The following is a 20,135-nucleotide window of genomic DNA, read 5'->3' on the forward strand; positions in this document are numbered from 1 at the left end:
AATTTAAAGAGCCCAACGGAAGCTTTTGCACCGTATTACTGAGTAGAACTGGTTTGTCACTGAAGGATAAAAATAAACAAATGCATGATTGTAAAGATACGAATTTATTAGTAAAATTCGAGAGATAAAAACTAAGAGTCATTCTTTTATATTTTACTTTGCACTGTGGCTATACTAACAGAATGCCTTGGAATGTTTAGTAGTAGTTTTGCTATCGGTTTCTTTTGCTAAACTGCTAAGGTATGAGGACGTAAGCAAACCAAAATGGTTGTCAACTGTTCTGTGTATGAGTGTGGGATGTTCAAATATTGATGCACAAATCTTAAAGGAAGAAATCAGTGCTGTATGCAGACAAGGTGCCTAGTCAAAATCCAGTTTGGATTGCCAGATCGAAGTACAAAGAAATTATGTTTTGATCTATAGTACTTGACACAAATTAAAAGAAAAGTAAGATAATCAGAAATATTTCACTTCAATCACTTGCAAAATCATCATTCATTTCACTAAAAACAGAAAATTTATTCAATATATAAGTGGCACTGAAGAAATATGAGTAAATATACATGACTTATGAGCTGTCACAAGTCAGTTGCAGTAAGCTGTAAAGTCACTAGAATCAACTCCACTGTTTTGTAGGTCTTCAGAATATTCTATCGTTTCGAAATGAATAATATGAAAAGAAACAAGTGCAGATGGTTAAGACGCTCACTTTACAGCCACGTAATTTGGGGTCAGTCCTCACTGAGGGGTACCATGGGCAAATGTTTTCTAGTACAACCAGCCCCGTCGACCCATTAGTTCATGCCGTGTGAGTGAATTTGATACGCGGAAACTGTGTGGAACCCTATCACACACATAAGTATGTATGTATGTATGTATGTATGTATGTATGTATGTATGTATGTATGTATGTATGTGTATGTGTGTGTGTGTGTGTGTGTGTGTGTGTGTGTGTGTGTGTGTGTGTGTGTGTGTGTGTTTGGGTGGGTGGTAGTGGGGGGTGTTTGTGTGGGTGTATTTATCTTTGTCCATAACTTAGGCAACTAGTACTTGTTTACGGTTCGGTAAAAGAGACCGATTTGTTCGACTAAATCTGTCAAGGCGGTGTTCCAGCATGGCCGAGGTCCTGAGACTGGAACAATTGAAAGATTTATTTTTAATATTCTGTTAGCTGTATTAACAGTTTTGAATACATATGACTCCAATCTTCTCGAAGTTGTGGACATTAAAAGAACTTAAATTGAAATTAGAAAAATCCAAGATCGAACAAGTTTACAAAATATATATATCTTACTTCATTATCCATGAAATCAGTGGGAGAGGATTTCCACGAGCGTTACATTTCAGAATAGAATTAGTTTTCCAATAGAGAGTTTTCTCCCTTGAGAAATTCGTAATTCGAGCCGGAACTACAAACAACACATAAAAAAACAAAGCATTAGTGCAGGATTGGAGTTTTCGGAATGAAAAGTGAAAATGAGGGATTGCGAAGGAGAAAATAAGAAACATACAAAATTAGACGGGTACTGTCGAGCGAACGGTATAGGGGACGAGTTATAAGGAGAACGGGAAACTAGGTAAAATGGACAAGCAATGACAGTAATGAAAACATAATCATATACTACATGACACAAGTGTTTGCATATATCGAAACTCTCTCTCGGCTATACGACAAAATTAAGACAAGACAAACATCCACCAAAGTCTTAAAACATGAAATAAAATAGAATAATCAAATCTAAATGCATATAACTAGTTAAGGTACAAAATTGCTTTTCAATTGTCAAAAGACATTCTTCAATAGTTGTATACATCTGTGTCAGGTAATCCATCTATGTATTGGGTTGTAGAATCTTTATTTGTTAATGTATCAATAAAATTATAATGCATCAATAAAAAGTCTGGCTGGTGAAAGAAATCTTTTTTCAACCCACATACATGGCAGAAATATTTGTACAATTATTGGATATGGCAAGAAACATATTTATCGGTTATTGAATGTGTCCTTCATTTTTTTTGTTTGAAGGTAAAGTATTTATATGATAGAGTGGTTTGACGAATGTTTGACTGCTATTTCTAGGACGTATGATTATTTTTTCATTGCTTGTCGTTAATTTGTGCAAAATCTAATATTTCGTCCTTGAAAATCAATACAAGGCCAGCAATTTCAAGGGAGGGAAGAAGTTGATTACACCGCCCCAGTGTATAACTGGTACTTATTTTATCAACCCGAAAAGATAAAAGGCAAAGGCGACTGCAAAGGAATTTGAACTCGGAACCTAAAGACTAACGAAATGCCGCTAAACGTTTTGCTTTGCGCGCGAACGATTCTGCCAATTTGCTGCCTTTTCGTAAATCAATATTAAGAGGGGAAAATTGAATTTAAATTAACTATTCCAAGGGAGAGAACTCTTATATGCAAAATATAACATAAAAGGTGTTAATTCCCTTGAAACATATTTCTAAGTTAACATTATTTACATTATTTACATTTGACGTCAAATGTAAATAATGTAAATAATGTTAATAATTCCTCATCTCTTAAATATAGAACTGTATATTTCTAAGTACTCGTAAATGCATTTCTATAGTCTCAATGTGCAGAAATGTATAATCTGCATGCGAATGCAAAAACCCACTTTACGTACCAATTCACTTTATATAACAGAGAATCACTTATCCAAATATGTATGTGCAAATGCACGCATTACAAAGCTGCACTCTTATTTTGGATTGTTTGTAACAGACTTTTTATTATCACGTTTAGAAGAAAGAAAGCAAATATCATTAAGATAAACATGAAATATTGAAATATATAGGACTGTAAATTAAGGCATAGCTACTGTAGAAGAAATGGCATTAAACTAGATGTTAAAATATGGGTCACGAACACTTTTTACCACGAATTTATCTCAGCATCATATCTACCATTTCCTAAAAGAAAATTACTAGATGTTCAAAGACACTAGATTTATTCAATATATAACTGGCACTAAAGAAATATGAGTAAATATACATGACATATGAGAAGTCACAAATCAATTGCCGTAGGTTGTAAGCGTTAAAGTCACTAGAATGAACACCACTATTATATAGGCCTTAAAAGTATTCTATCATTTCGAGAGGATTGGAAAAAAAATTCTCAGACGAAACAGTTCGGGTGTAGTCTATTTTTCCTTTGCTCAATACTAAGGATCATAAATAAACTGTTGTTCTAAACATATCCATATAGCTTGTGACAATTTAGGAAATAAAAATAAGTTGTGATGAAGGCACTATTAATCTTTGTATAATGACATTGTTACAATAAGAGAATAAGACGAGATCATAAACTCGCTCCATATAGAACTTATTCTTAATGAATGCATGACAAGTAGCATCTATCTTCTTGAAAAGCAGGAAATTTATTTAGTTACATTGCCGACAAGAATATAACTGAAAAGAAGGAGCCCAATTTGTTGTACCTTTTTCAGTATATTAGTAGTGTATTATTAGTTGGGGAATATAATGAAATATAGACCAAGAGATATTTTTCCAAAGCTCTACTTACCTGATGTATTTACATTGAATATATCAGCATTTGTGCCTATATATTTAATGCAAATTATAAACATACAGAATAAAGTAAAATGGAAATGAAAAGTCTTTGTCTGAAATACCTTTGTCAGTTGGGGTTGCTCGAACCACATCGCTCGGAAGGCTTTCACCAACATATGTACATGCGCTCACTGTAAACATGTACTCCTGTCCTTCTAACAAACGACTTATCATATAACTTGTCCTTCGAGCTTTAATTTCCAGTTTTGGACTCTTTTTATTCTGAATAAATAAAAATAAGTAAATAAGAATAAAATCAATGTAAGTCAGGAGGTCTGAAAGGTAAAAATATATTTATTTAATCACGTAAGATCCTTAAGATTATGGTTCTTTGGCAACCTTCTTCAGTGTGGAAGAAATCATGCTTATGTGTTTGTATTAATATGTATAACCGGCGTTACAAAATACATTAGTATATTCACAAATCAACGCAAATTAAGAAAGCTAGCTCATCAGATCAGCATGGTTACACCAACGATTCGACTCAGAATAGAACCCTGTGTATTGACGAGATTTTCTGATTCAAAAGAACATTAAACATTTAATATATTTTAATCCTTTGAATACTATGAGGATTTTGGTTCTTTGGATTCTATGGTGATTTTAATCAGTCTTTCTCGAAGAAGTTAGCATTTCACTGAACTCTGGTTGATAAGTATTCCATTACTACAATGGAATCTATTTCCTATCACATCATCCTTACATAATCGAAATTGCGTTACAAAGAAAGCGTTTTATTCATTAGATAGAGAATGTACGTTAACCTTTAGCATTACATAGTTTTTACAGAGCCTTTCTCTACAGTCACATATATTTACACAAACATACATTCCCTGGAGTGCAACTAGAATATAGGTGTCGCCGTATATCTGTTTACAAACCACCCCACGACAAATACTTTTCAAGCTTCAAATTTCTCTGATACCATTAGCACCATCACGGACATTGTTCACTTAATTCTATTCCATCTTTCTTTCCTATCATCTTCAAACATTCTACACTTTATACACCTGATCTTAACTAAACCTTTTGCTTAATTACTCTTTCTTAGAGGTTTAGTTTTCAGGAACTCTAATCTTCATTTTACTTTACATATATCCACAACATACGTTAACCGTGTTCTACCAGCTTTCCAGACATGACTATCCGTAAATTGTTTGGAATACTGTTTGCAAAATTTGATTTTCAATACATATTTTAATTTCAGATTGTAGGAATACTGAAGTGCACAAACACACCAGTTATTATCCAGCCTACTGAAGATAGCAGCAGTTGTCAGCAGCTTTGTTAGTTCCAGGTAATGTGCTGAGATACATACCATCAAAAATAACTGTAGAAGGGGAACTGTTGTGCTCCAATCGATAACCTTTGCTTGTCTCTGTCGTGTTCATTTCTCAAGCATGCAAACGGAGAACTAACAATTCACATCTAAGACGCGCGTGCGCACACATGCAGACTGGGGTGGGGGAGAAGACGCTAATTCAATCTAGTGACTCATTGTTTCCAGCTTGAAGATATTAACATATTTGAATATATTTCTGCTTAATTTCTGTATATAGTTTTACTTCAATATGCACACATGAATGTTTGCATGATATACAATATAGCCTTCAACCAATGACCCATTCTTTGAAACAGCTGTAAAGAATTATTTTATTTTTGTAATAGCATTGCGTATATGTGACATTTCATATAAATGAAATATTGTCGTTTATAATTGTTTGTCCATCTTCTCATCCACCTCTCTCTCTCTCTCTCTCTCTCTCTCTCTCTCTCTCTCTCTCTCTCTTTCTCTATATCTCTCTCTCTTTCTCTATCTATCTCTCTCTTTCTCTCTCTCTCTCATATATATATATATATAGATATATAAAACTAGATACTCTTAAACCAGCTGACTCAACAAACAAATACTATTAAATGATTCTGATATAGTAGAATAAGTATTTACTAACCGGAGGGCCTCTTGAACTGTTTGAATAACGGATTATGTATTTGATGAGAATGCCATTCTGGTGGACCGGAGGTTCCCACAGAAGCAAAACTGTATTTCGATTTTCAGTGATAACTTTCACATTAGGTGGCTGTGACGGTACTGAAACGGTAAGGCAGGGCATGTTACGATGAACTGTTTAAATATACCTATTGTCATAAAATGCCACACACGCATGCACATAGATAGATAGATAGATAGATAGATAGATACATATGTAAACCGACACACATATCATCAATAGAATGAATTTACTGAATTGCGATAATGTATAGATGTTCAGCAATGTATTATCAATTGAGCATTTAAATATGGTGGACGCACAACGCCTCCAAAAAGTCCAGACTTACGACCGAAAGATTGTGAAGGAAGGTCTTTTTCGAGTTAAAAGAAAGATTCAAGGAAAATTATAACACACACACACACACACTCATATATATATGCGTATATATTAAAACATGTATACTATATAGACATACATACATATACACACAAGTACATACATACATATACACACAAGTATTATGTTATGTATCCTGAAAGTATCCTGAAATATTTAAGGAAATATAAGGAAAAATTTAATATTTTCTGCAAAGATATCTTACCATCTTCTCTCGTCCTTATGTCGATAGGCTCACTTCTTACTCCTTCTCCCATAATAGTGTAGGCCAACACTTGAATGCTGTAGTTGGTATATTTTTTAAGATCTGGAACAACAGTCTCTAGCTTGGAGGTTGTTACATAACTGGCTTCCGTTTCATCTGTGAGATTAAATACAGTTGTAACGATAGAAAATATCAAAATCAGTGTTTCTCAAACGTCGTTTATAATTATCATATTTGTTTTAGTAACTACGATAATACGAAGAAAGAAGGAAAAAATTGCTTCCAAAATGTTGATCGGCCTTAAAAGTCTTCGTATACATAAATAATTTCCTTAATGTCAAAACTTTTCTGCCGCTAATATTACCAGGTGATTAGGGCGGCAAGGTGGCAGAATCGTTAGCACGCCGGGTATCATGCTTGGCGGTATTTCGTCCCTCTTCACGTTCTGAGTTCAAATTCCACTGAGACCGACTTTGCCTTTCATCCTTCGGGGTCGATAAAATAAGTACTGGTACTGGTAAAACATTGACTCCCCACCCCAACAACCCGAAATTGCTGGCGTTGTGTCAAGATTTGAAACCAATATATAAAAATCGAAAATATGTTTGACAACTACAGTAATTAAAAGATGCATCTATTAACCTACCCCACTTTGTCCCTACTTCCCATTTAAAATTTTCCATCCTCCAATGAGGTGGTGCGCCCATATTGAAAAATATTGATCAAGATAGTCAATAAACATATTAAGATAATAGTTGTTGGAGGCATGGTCAGATGACTGGCCAAAACATTCTAGCCATGACCATTCTGTCAGATATAGTTTGTCTCAAACTGCTTTATTTGATATGTCCTTTTTAAAACTGAGATACACGTATCTGAAATAGGTGCACCATGGCTTCGTTATCAAGGTTCTGGGTTCGATTTCTTTGCATGGCATCTCAGGCTAGTGTCATACTATGTGAGTGGAATTGGTTAGAGGAAAACTATTAAAATTAGCCGAGTTGATTCCACCTGTAATTTAAATGATTCAGCCTTGTCACACCCCATGTCAGGCTCATTGTGCCCAAGAATAACTTTAAAAGTACTCGTGATTGTAGAATACTCAATCACTTATGCATAATCCTTTCTGCTATAGACTTAAGGCCTGAAATTTTGGAGAAATGACTCTAGTTGATTACATTGATCCGAGTGCTTGACTGGAATTTATTTCATCGACCCTGATATGAAAGGCAAAGTTGATCTCGGCGGCTATGTGAATTCAGAATGTAAAGACGGATGAAATGCCGCCAAGCATTTTGATCGGCATGTTAGTGACCCTGCCAGCTCACTGCATGCTGTCGCTTATACATTACTCATTTGAAAGAACCACTGGACCTTAATCGCCAAGCGACGGAGACCCACCACTATGTGGATGAAATTTCTACTACATCGAGTGGCTACGCAGAGCAGTGAGTTTGCAGTGTCGTTACAAGTTAGGACAGAGTGCATTGAGGTACTTACATCAGCTTTGTACACTCTGAGGCCAATTTCATCCTTTATTCCTTAGCAGTCAATAAATAACGTACCTGTCAAGTATTGAGATTGATTCGCCCTCCCTCCTGCTCTATCTACTTATTTTTCTTGCAAAAATAAAAGTATAAAAGATATGATTTACCTTCATCAGCTCGTACTTCCTTATAAAGGACTTTATAGCCTTGGAGCACACCTTGAACGGTGTAATACGGTGGTTCAACCCATGATATTCGGATATTGTCGGAATTTATATCACGAATGCGGACTTCCTGAGGTGGCAAACTGGGTACTGAAATTAATTTGAACAAATTGCCTTTAAAGATATTTTAATATAAAGAACGTAATTCATTGATTCACGCATAAGTACAGGTCTAGATGATTTATTAAACAGAAATAATATGTGTTTGTAACTTCGAAGTTTAACCTGTGTCTGCAAGGTTTGATGCTAGTAATATTCTCTTCGGACCTTTATTAATAAGAAATACGCGAGTAGGGCGGGAACTCCAAAGAAACGATATCACCCTTACCAGAAGGAGGGACTGGATGTAGTGACTACTGAGGGCCCGAAAGTTTGTACACGTGTTAGGAGACTTCACAGAACGGTAATAATGAGTGCTGCCTTCTTCCTCTGACGAAAGGGAAAAACTCAGATATGTATCTTGGTATCCTAGTTTTTAGGTTAACTCATTTCCCGTAATGTATAAACAAAACATTTCATAAAAGCCTAAATCTCCCTAAATATGAAATATCAAGAATGTCTGGTAGTCAACTCTATTGTTCGTATCGTTTAGCAAATGGGAGTAAAAGCCCTTTTTGTATATAGCATACTGGATTATCGTATTACCACTGAAAATATTCAACTTTACTAATGAAAATAGATGAAATATTCTCGGGTGAATTATACTAGGTGTTGTCAATTGGTTGAAACAAAACAGACTTCACGTTTGATAGCTAATGTCTCTTTAATGTGGACAAGATACTATGAAGAATCACTACAAATAACACACCATCTCTACAGCTATTCCTGTGTCGTGACGTAATTGATTAATTAAATAACTTTCGTTGTTTTTGTTGCATAGTTCTAGATATTTCGAATCGTGCACTCTTATTACCAGCCATGGCTATCTCATCTTTTCTTCTGGCAAGATCATGCAAAGATTCATATCATATTTATCTTTCCTGCTTTAACAAGAACACGTGTCATACGAGGGATCTTAGCTACTAGACGCAGGCATGGTTGTGCAGTTAAGAAACTCACTTTGCAACCAAGTGGTTTCGGTTTCAAGCTCCCTGCGCGACACCGTGTCTTCTGCTATAGACTTGGACCGACCAATGCCTTGTGAATTAATTTGGTAGATGGAAACTGTGTAGAGTCGTATGTATGTATGTATGTATGTATGTATGTATGTATGTATGTATGTGTGCGTGTTTGTGTGTGTGTTTTGTCGCCCATCACCACTTCAAAACCTCTGTTGGTTCGTTTATTTCTTCGTAGCATAGCTGTTCGGCAATTGGGTTCGATTATAAGTACAAAATGACTCAAAGCGGTATCCTAGGAAGATCGCAGTCTAATGAATCAAACAAATACCACACAAAAAAGAAAGGCAATTTTACTGAATTATCGTAATTCATGCGTGTACCAAAGATTTGCGTTATGTTTTATACTCACCGTCTTCTAAAGTAAAAGCTGTTACATCGTCTGTTATTGGTCCTAAACCTTTTGAATTGTAAGCACGGACATGGAGGTCGTAACGAGTGAATTTCAAAAGATCTTTGATCTGTTGTTCCAAATCGCTGTTATTTTCAGTCAGCTTTTTTCGATAAACATACGAATCACTGGAATTGTGTCGTTTGTATCCAATATAGTAACCCAAGATTTTGCCATTTTGTTCTTGGTAGAGAGGAGCCTGCAGTTATTAAAAGTGGTACAATTAGGAACAATTCACTACAAACATTTGAGTAACAGTCATCTGTAAGTAATGCGACATTAGTATAGGCAAAGTTAATTGCAGTTTATTTGGAAACAAGTACGAAATAAGAACGGCAATGATTTAAATTTCATCTGAATTTTAGAAATAAATTTGTAATGTAAATGTTTTTCTTAATCATTATTAAAATCACATGAAACATTAAACACTGGGAAGTATAACTGAAAACAGTAATACTGAATTAACTCGATTTTGTCCACGCAATCTGGTAAATCCTTTCCCATACTACTACTACTACTACTACTACTACTACTAATAATAATAATAATAATAATCCTTTCTACTCTAGGCACACGGCCCGAAATTTAGGGGAGAGGCTAGTCGCTTACATCGAACCCAGTGCGTGATTGGCACTTATTTTATCGACCCTGAAAGGAAGAAAGATAACGTCGACCTCAGCGGAAATTGAACTCAGAACATAAAGATAGACGAAATGCTGCTGAGCATTTCCCCAGTGTGGTAACAATCTTACCAGCTGAAATTTTAAAAGGCCGTACCTAAATAACACTGCAAAGTAATTTGTCAGGCACTCTAACTAATTTGCCTTTCATCGTCAGGACAGCTATAAAATAATTAATAATGATTATTATCAGAGAAACAAAATACCTCCGTACCCGCCAAGTGACTTTTAAGGATGTTGATCCGCTTGCTTGTACTCTAACATCTGTAGGTGGTCCTGAAGGCACTGTAAGAAAAGGGTTGAAACGTATAAATTAAAAAAAAGAAAACGTAATACAAACGTAATACAACCTGCATTAAACTTAAGTAAAACCTTAAATAATATCTCAATTCAGTTGTTGGTGGACAATGTATTTCTAGAGAGTAAATAACATTAATTTGAAGCTTAGCAAATTCTTGTATATACTATCAGCTATTATTGATTTGTTATCTTGTGAAGAGACTAATTATTTCGAGCTTAAACGACTGAAACAATGACGATTATTTCAATGCCAGGTCAGCTCCGACAGATCATACCTATGATCCAAAGGAACAAGGCCAGCAACATTCACATTTTTCAAGGTCTTGCAGACTGGTTGGAGGATGTTCTGAGACAGGCGACCCAGTTCATATGCTAGCAATAGACTGGAATTTAAGTGAGATGATTTTGTTTAACTGGACAATGGTTTACGCCTACCAATAACACAAAATATCTCATACAGTTAGCCTCCACCAAATTTTTTTTTCACGGGACTTCCATAAACCCGAAACTGCGAAGGCACCTGCCGAAAGTAGCGCTCAATGGAATCGACTTAAAAGCCAAAACCACGGAGTTGTGAACCACACTACCACACCTGCGCACATCTATATTTACACTACGTTTCAATCGGTACTGTCTCTAATAATAATCTGGAGTTAAATTATCCAATCTGTCCTTTTTCAATACATTAGAGTGCTATTCATGGGAGATTTGGTGGTTGCTATTTATATTAGGTTAAGTGACTACGTTGAGGTTCCCCCATTTACCGAATCACAACCAGGCCATTGGCGTGATTTGAAGGAAGAACATAGAGAGGAGGAAATGTAAACACTAATGCAAATGCATTATATGTGAGGAATATGCTAAATACACAATGTCGAGGGAGAAAGAAAATAATTCTGCATTATCTTGCCTGATTTATGCAAAATTTTGACGAATGTGATAATAAAATTTTTCTTCATATTTACCTTCTTCATCAGTTGACACAGTTATGACCGTGCTGGGTGACCCAATTCCAATTGCATTTATAGCTAAGGCGCGAATTTGGTATTTATAGGACGGATGTAAACCTGAAATACTACCTGCTGGAATAGCATCTGTTGCTATGACAGTCACATTGGACGGAGCTGGTTTCCAAATATCTGTAAATAGAGCAAACACAAAATGAGTTTGGATGAATGTCTGGCCTCTTTCTTTCTCATATAGCAGTTAAGGGAAGCTTAAACTAGGAATTTGTAGGGGAGGAGTTTAGCTCAATCGGTCAAGAGCATCGTGACGCGTAATCACGGAGATGTGAGTTCGAGTCTACAGCTAACCACCTACACTTTTTTCTGCAAAATAGGGGTAGTTTACCCTGTTCAGTCTATATTATTAGCATTATCCTGCGATTGAGAATTTAAAATCACTTCTTTAACTTTCTTAGACATCTCAACGCTTCTAAAACCAAACTTCGTTTGTTTGTTTAAGTTTGTCGTAATTTGAATTTAACGTATAATAGCGTCTCATAAAGCGAGATTTCTATTTATCTTAAATTTGCAGAGGAATTTGTAGTGGGGGAGTTTAGCTCAATCGGTGAAGAGCATCGTGACGCGTTATCTTGTTTTTATTTCTATAGTTCATATTAGACTTAGATAAATGTCTATGCTGCGAGGTCATGGATATAGTTCCTTCCTAATTACCAGAAGTGTGAACGAAAATAGAATATAACAACCCATACCACGTTAAACCCATCATACACATTTCCCCTGATTACAATGAAGGTCTCTGTTTTCTCAGATATAGTTAGCTTACCAGATTCATTCTTGAATTGCAGCACGTACGATGTGATGTAACTGTTGCCATTATAAGGTTCGTCCCAGGATATATTCATAGAACGACTGGCACGACTCTCTAGTTTCAAGTGAAGAGGCCGTTCGGGAGGCTCTGAATTAAAGAATACAGGAGACATATGAAAACATAACATGTATATATATATATATATATATATATATATATATATATATATATATATATATATATATATATATATATATAATATATTGTGAAATAATATCAGGAAATTAATATCAGGAAAATTCTTCAGAAAGATATATACATGTGTGGAATAATTATTATATTAAAAATATAAAAATATAAATACAAAATATATATGTAAATAATAATAATAATAATAATAATAATAATAATAATAATAATAATAATAATAATAATAATAATAATAATAATAATAATAATAATGATAATAATAATAATAATAATAATAATGATAATAATAATAATAATAATAATAATAATAATAATAAATATGACAGTTTAAAATTTAATAGTTTAAAACTAACTTTTTATATTTCAAACAAACACCATTTTCCCATATTACTTCATATAAAAAAATAACATTCGATATATCATACAAACTTCACATTTTATATCTCTGAAGAGCTGAGGAGCAGAAGTATTGTCTATAAATGTTTATCAATATAGGATTTCATTATAGAGACAATACTTTTGCGAAACGATCGTAAGGTGCTTTAAAAAAACTAAATTTTAAACTATTAGATTTTAAACTGTCATATTTATTATCATTATCATCATCATCATCATCATCATCATCATCATCATCATCATCATCATCATCATCATCATCATCATTATTATTATTATTATTAGTAGTAGTATTATTATTATTATTATATATTTATACTTATACATATTTACCTATATTTATATAAATATTTATATTTTTAATACAATAATTATTCTACACATGTATATATCTTTCTGAAGAATTTTTCTGATATTAATTTCCTGATAATATTTCACAATATATTATATCAGTACATATTGTAAAGCTGAGTTTGTGAGTGTGTGTGTGTGTGTGTGTGTGTGTGTGTGTGTGTGTGTGTGTGTGTTGCATCTATAGAAATCCACACCTTACAAGATACATTTTTCATACTTTAAAAATCTGTAAACATTGTAACTGTTTCTCTCATATTACTTCTCATCAAAGGCAGCGAGCTGGCAGAATCGTTAGCACGCCTGTCGTAAAGCTTAGCAGTATTTCGCCCGTTGCTATGTTCTGAGGTCAAATTCCGCCGAGGTCGACTTTGCCTTTCATCCTTTCGGGGTCGATAAATTAAATACCAGTGAAACACTAGGGCCGATGTAATCGACTAGTCCACTCCTCTCAAAATTTCAGGCCTTGTGTCTTTAGTAGAAAAGATTATTACTCCTAATCAGTCAATCAATTAACAATTTTAAACTGCTCATGCCATGTCAATCAAGACCTTGGCTTGACCAAGTATTGTTATATACTTGATTTTAATGAATAGTTCGAGGCACTCACCCACGACAATAAGGCGACGTGTTGTTTCTCCATAGCCATATTTGTTTTCAGCATTACAAACATAGATGCCACTGTCTTCTCGAACCGCTCCAGTTACGTGCAGGCGTGAAATAGTGCCAATATTCTCCACTTTTAGTCTAAAGAAACAATGGATCAAATATAAAAGAATCTGTAAAACAATATACGGAAGGACAAGAAGATAAAGGAAATAAAGTTTACGTGAATATAATTCTGTAAATAAATACATCATTAATTAATATTTTTAATTCGATATAGTGTTGAGTGGCAGTAAATAAAAATACACTTCTAATGCATCAAGGTTGTAATCTGGTTTCAAAATACTGAGTCAATTACGTTTAGAGGGAAAATGTGATAATGTAATGTTCATGATTTTCCAAGGCTATTTACTATATAAATCACCTCTAAAAACATGTAGCTCAACCGGCACATAGTGTAAGCTCAAAGGTTTTCAATAGTTTGTATTCTGTTATGAGTCACACGAGTAAAGGCTGCAAAAGCTACAAATGGTACGAAATATGTATAAACACACGTCGACAGTGACGCTTCTAGACATAGTAGCTGCATTTCTTTTCTATGACATTCTGCCATCACTAAAGAGGAGAGGTGCATTGGTTTATGTAGACAGATACATTACGGCTATTTTCATGTCAGACTCTGTGTGTGTGTGTGTGTGTGTGTGTGTGTGTGTGTGTGTGTGTGTGTGTGTGTGTGTGTGTGTGTGTGTGTTACCTTGACATCAAGAGCTAATTGCAAACGAGCGTCGCCGCCATACAAGATGTTGTCCGTTTAATATTATCTGTAAAAACATTTCCAGTGACGGGGAAGAATATATATTGTTTGGAAATAGGTGAGGGTTGGCGACAGGGTATATGTGATCATAAAAACATCCACTTAATTAATCTGATAACCAGAATCGACCAGACTCTATTGAATTTTATGAATTATGAGGTAACATACTAACCTTGAATTGGTTTGACTATTTATAGTATCAGAACCAAAACGCCATGTCACAAAAATCGGTTCATCTCCACTCGCTTTACATTCCATGGTGCTATTCTCTGATTTCTTAACAGTGTAATTTTTCTGACCATCGTCTTCATACCTTGCAGGAACTAGTCAATAAAATAGATTGATTTAGAAAGAGGAATCGATTAGTCTTGTATTTAAGGTAATAATTAACAGGTATTCCTCAGTAATAGGTTTATAATAACAGTAATCAACATTGAATTGTTGGCAATTCTTGTAAAAGAAGCATCTGCAGAATTTTTCATTTATTTCTTTCAGAATTTAGAATTTCTATAGAATACCGAATAATCGCAACTAAACAAACACTCTTAAATTATGCAATGCTCCTACCGAGTCTTCTATTGGACATTGTCAGATAATTGTTTAATTGCTCGGAGTAGAAGTGCCTGATAGACACAAGTTTCTTAAGCAGGTTAGCAACCAAAGTGGAGAAAATTGATTCTGTCAAGGGTTAGAAACCGGTTCATACATTCGATTTTTTTAATGAGGATTCTTCACAAATGAATAGCAAAGTCGATACGGCAGAGATTTGACCTGAGGATATAAATATCCGGAGCATTCCTGTTTATTAACAATCCTGAAATTTTGAGGAAGTGGGTAGTCGATATGATTACATCGACCCAAATTCTCGAATGGTACCAATTTCATTGACACAGAAACGATGACATGCAAAGTCGACCTGGTGGCATTTGAACTCAGAAAGTAAAGACGGATGAAAAGCTGCTAAACATTTTGTAAGACGTTCTAACAATTCTGCCAGTTGGTCACCCTTTCCTGTTTATTAATAATGATTGCATGTTGGCACAATTCTAAGAAAATCTAAAAATAAATTAAATTGACACATACATATTGAGCCTTGTTGAAATTGAACTCATAACGTAATGGAATGCAACTAAATAGGATAAAGAATTTAGTCCGGCGCTCTACTGACTCCCTTACTCCTATGCTTTATTTCTATAGTAAGTTGTAACAAGGGAAACAAGAGAATACATATTTATTCAGTTATAGTCAAGTGGACCCTCTACTTGGCTAGAACTTTTTGTAGATCCCGGAAAAAATGAAAGGTAGAGTCGAATGAAAGGTAGTTCAAAGGAGCCATAAGAAAAAGAAGGTAAGGAATTTGGTTATCCGGTGCGCTAGCACTCGCTTTCCGTTGCTTAATTAAAAAGACTTCTGATTATCATCAGTATTGTTATATCCAAGGAGTGCAGAACGTAATATCAGAAACCATTACTACTTGCCATGTTTTGTTTGCACTGTAGACCGGATGCATAACGGTAAAAAAAGCTGAAATATCAGTTTAGGTCACTAGTCAAAGTCAATTCACTCTACTTACGTGGGTCACGTCTTTTAAGTATCTGACCCTACTCCTAAAAATCACAATTTTCTTTTTCCACATTTTCTGGAAGGTATGATCTTGGGGCATTTTCAATGCCAAGATTGTAATCGGATTTCACATCATATTATATCTCGTTGATATCTCTGATGCAATTGGTAAAGGGATAAACATATCTCTTAGTCAACAATAAAAAACAATGTAATATTATAAAATTGTATTGCATTATTCATTTGACCGACTTAGAATAATTGTCGCTAAAAACTGTTTCTCAACTTACTGTGAACTGTTAATTGAGCAACCCTACTTAAAGGATAACCAATGCCATTACTAGCACGACAAAGATAATAGCCATGATCCGTTTCCTCAGCTGAATTAATCAACAGAGTTCCATTTTCTAATAGTTGCATTCGTGCGTCACCCGTTTGTGAAGATGATGTACTTTGAGTATAATTCATGTCAACATAGTTTCCGAGAATGTTTCCTGAAAAAGAAAAGAATCAAAATTAACAACTTTTATAAACATTGATCTCGTACATTGGCAAAGCCACACCTGTACAATATAGGGATTGAGAATTGAATCGACTTCATTATATGATATAAAACATTCTTGATGAAGCCTGAAATGTTTTTAATAGCGAAGTCAACATAAACAGGACTGAACGTCGTAGCATGTAATTAAATATTGAGTCATTATTATTTAGGTAGAGGGTCATATATTTTATGAAAGGGTAGTGTCGATATATCTGTGTTGATATATCTGATCTTTTTCTACCTCAGCAGAAATATGAGAAAAAGGTAAATAAAACTAACAATAAAGAAGAATAATTTACTGTGCGTTGATTCGTCATGGTTGAATATCAAAGACTTATTCGAAAGCGTAAATTCAGTGCTGCAAGCTAACGAAATCGTTCTTAATTAGAAGTTGTTTCCGCTGGTGTTTCTATTGAGTTATGTACGTATTAATTGTCTACGCTAATGGTGCAACAGACCTCTAAATATTGTGCTCGCTGCAACAGTATATGATGCCGACTGACTGCGTGTTCGTAGTGTATGAGAGGGTAACTATCTCGAGAGTTCAAAACGTCTGTCTGTTTAAATGTCATTTATCATCGTAATAAACCTCAGAACCTGAACTTGCCAATCTTTGTTTATTCAAACAATTATGGGATTGATATGTACTTAAATGAGCGGCAACTTGCCAAATAGCTTATTTAAAGTGTCTAATAATGAATTTAATGTAGATAGACGCATCCATCACCACCACCATCATCATCATCATCATCATCATCATCATCATCATCATCATCACCACTCATTATTTATTGGCCATAAAGACCTAACGTATACAAAGCCTGTTATACAGAAGGGTTAAATGTACAAGTGGACATGTACATGGAAAATAAACATTGAGTCAAAATCCAATACAAGAAAAAAAAAAGTTTGGACACCAGCACCCCAGAAAGACCAAATATCTACTTCCCGTTTCTAGTACATAAAACTGGGTTTTATGTATTCATTCACGAACATCTTCGGTTGTCATCAAACCGTGAAGTCTCTTACGTATTCTGGGGAAAACTCAACCAGTCATTAATAGATTCTTGGTGTGGTATTTACCGACAATTTATCATCTCGAGGTCTGTTGTCTTCGTCTCCTCTATCCTATGCTATCAACGCAGTTCCTCTCCACCTAGACACAGTAAGCTATCGTTTTTCGTTTGGAGAAGCATGAAATTAATGTACTGAGAGATTTCTAGGATCCTACTAGTCTTTCGTCTGGCTCTATTGACTTCCTTTCTACTGGGCAATGTGAAGCCCTTTATGTAGTCACACGACGTATTAAAAATAACAACCAGATGTACTTCAAATTACCTCTATTAAATTAGAAAACATATTCAATAATCAGATCCTGGTTTACCTCCGCATAATAAAAAAATTAAATGACTATAGATAGAATATGTTTAATCAGAGGTTTCGTCATTCGGGGCTAATATGGGACCTGCAGCAACACTGACACTAAACTTTTTTCCCTACCCGTCATTTGGGTTTTTTTCCGAGATAGGTTTTTCTTCAGAATCAATGTGACCGACATATCCAAGTCAACCACATGTAATTGGAAGCCAAGTGTGCGTTTAGCCTCTGTCCTCAATGTACCACAAAGCAGAAAAGATACTAAGGATCCAAATCAGCTACAATATCTCCAGTATCTGCTCTCTCCTTCGTAATTATCTTCTTACTCATATACTGCCTTTCTGCAGCCAGTAATTTGACATTTTTGCCTCATACTCACTTTTAAATAACTGACATACATTTCTATATATTTCGATATATTCTGTCCAACCAAGGACGTATTAAGCTTGCTTTACATCACATAGGGCTTACTCTGACAACTCTCTTGAAGACTTATGGAAACCCTTCCTGTTATTTGCAAAACCAAAGTATATCGATTTTCTTCTAAGCACTCCTCTTTCTGACATACCTCATCTAGAGCTGGTAAATAGACAATATTTCCTTATGACACTCAACATTAAAACAATCTTGACTTATATTGATGATTTAAAAAAATATAAATATTGTTTATATTATTAAATTAATGTTTCCAGCTTCAATCAGTTTTGTTATTCAGTGTACCAATTTGTGTCTGTTTAAACTTTTAGCCGGAGACCCTTTTATCAAACGACCTATTTTCTATTGTTTTTGAGGCCTTTATATTTGCATTTGAGAAAAAAACAAAAAATCTGAAGGGAAGCATTGACTTTTTTACATTTTTACTGTTTTCTTTTACCTAAGACTTGCTCAATATCATCTGACAATTGTCATGTCTTTTTATATAAACTGTCACAGAATTATAGTTCTGCGTTCTTTTAAATTAGGCCAAATCATTAAATTTATGATTTTGATAATATTTGCAAACTATTTGTTGCATTCATAAAACAGGAGATTCTTTTGAAATTAAAATGAGAATGATATTAACAATTTTGTTTTATTAATCAAGCACAGCATAAATTATTTCAATATTGGGTATTAAATACAACTGCTTTGTGAAAGCAACTACTACTGCTGCCACCACCACCACCACCACCACCCTTCTGCCCTTCTTAGCTGTTATCGAAACTTCAATACATTATGTCACACTACGGCTAGAAATCGTTCATACTTACTAAATGATTTTTGCTGGCACGTCCCTATTTGTTAACTACATTGTATTCATTAGTGTTGTTTTTTTTATTAATAAATTAAGATGCAAACGAGATATTATAGTGGGAAACAATGATTGGGAGTCTGAAAGTTGAAAGGAGCAAGTATTTCGAAAAAACGCAAAGAAAAAGAACAAAATTGAACACGTAGAGTAGGTGAAGAGAAGCAAATAAAGAAGTTTGGGAATGATCGAATTTATAGAACCAAGAAAAAAGAAATAAAAGGGATAGAAGAAAACTGTTTGGGATACTGATGGTAGTACGATCATCAAAAGCAAGGTCTTAACCAAAAAGTCCCTTTATAAATTTTGATTATAATATTTTTTTTTTTCATTTTCATATCTATTTTTACTAGCGATTACAATATGAATGTATTTTATTACAACTGGTTCTATTGGTTGTAGTAGAAAACCAAACCACACCTTACTTCCGGTTTAGTTTTTACGCGCTTACATTAACGAGAAACACTGGAAATATATTTCTACGTATCGGTTTTACACAGTTAATAGATTCTTTGTCAATTTTAGCAGTCCCAGTAGATATTGTCCAATAACAAGCATATAAATTTCCTTCAAAACAACCGTCGCATTTCCATGTTATTTTAAATCGAATCAAGCGCTCAGATTTTCTGGCGCATTTCAATGCCTTATTTTTCCACTAAAGACTTCGCTTCTTTCCTGAAACATTAAAACACTAATGCGGGAAGGGAATTTGCGCCAATCATTTACAATGTGGTAGACTATATTTATTCTGCTTGTATTATTATTATTATTGAGTGAGAGAGCAGTGCATACCATTAAAGTGACACTGGGGTAAAATATTC

General features: G+C 34.4%; 1 protein-coding gene across 12 annotated transcripts in view; it reads right to left on the minus strand.

Moving 5' to 3' along the window:
* LOC106868349 (cell adhesion molecule Dscam1) overlaps positions 1–20,135 on the minus strand; it is a 298,293-nt gene that overhangs the window by 40,327 nt on the left and 237,831 nt on the right. For all 12 annotated transcript variants that reach the window (XM_089352798.1, XM_089352792.1, XM_089352796.1 and 9 more), the window contains 13 exons: positions 16,396–16,599; positions 14,715–14,865; positions 13,733–13,869; positions 12,181–12,312; positions 11,358–11,531; positions 10,307–10,377; positions 9,374–9,611; positions 7,847–7,993; positions 6,193–6,348; positions 5,550–5,689; positions 3,660–3,819; positions 1,295–1,409; positions 1–59 (listed from right to left, as the gene is read on the minus strand). The exon at positions 1–59 is cut by the window's left edge and continues 96 nt beyond it. In XM_089352798.1, coding sequence (XP_089208924.1) covers positions 1–59; positions 1,295–1,409; positions 3,660–3,819; positions 5,550–5,689; positions 6,193–6,348; positions 7,847–7,993; positions 9,374–9,611; positions 10,307–10,377; positions 11,358–11,531; positions 12,181–12,312; positions 13,733–13,869; positions 14,715–14,865; positions 16,396–16,599 — 1,884 coding nt within the window. The remainder of the gene's footprint in view (positions 60–1,294; positions 1,410–3,659; positions 3,820–5,549; positions 5,690–6,192; positions 6,349–7,846; positions 7,994–9,373; positions 9,612–10,306; positions 10,378–11,357; positions 11,532–12,180; positions 12,313–13,732; positions 13,870–14,714; positions 14,866–16,395; positions 16,600–20,135) is intronic.

This window comes from Octopus bimaculoides, chromosome 5 (genome assembly GCF_046866305.1).
Source record: "Octopus bimaculoides isolate indiv1 chromosome 5, ASM4686630v1, whole genome shotgun sequence".
In the NCBI taxonomy this organism is placed as follows: Eukaryota; Metazoa; Mollusca; class Cephalopoda; order Octopoda; family Octopodidae; genus Octopus; species Octopus bimaculoides.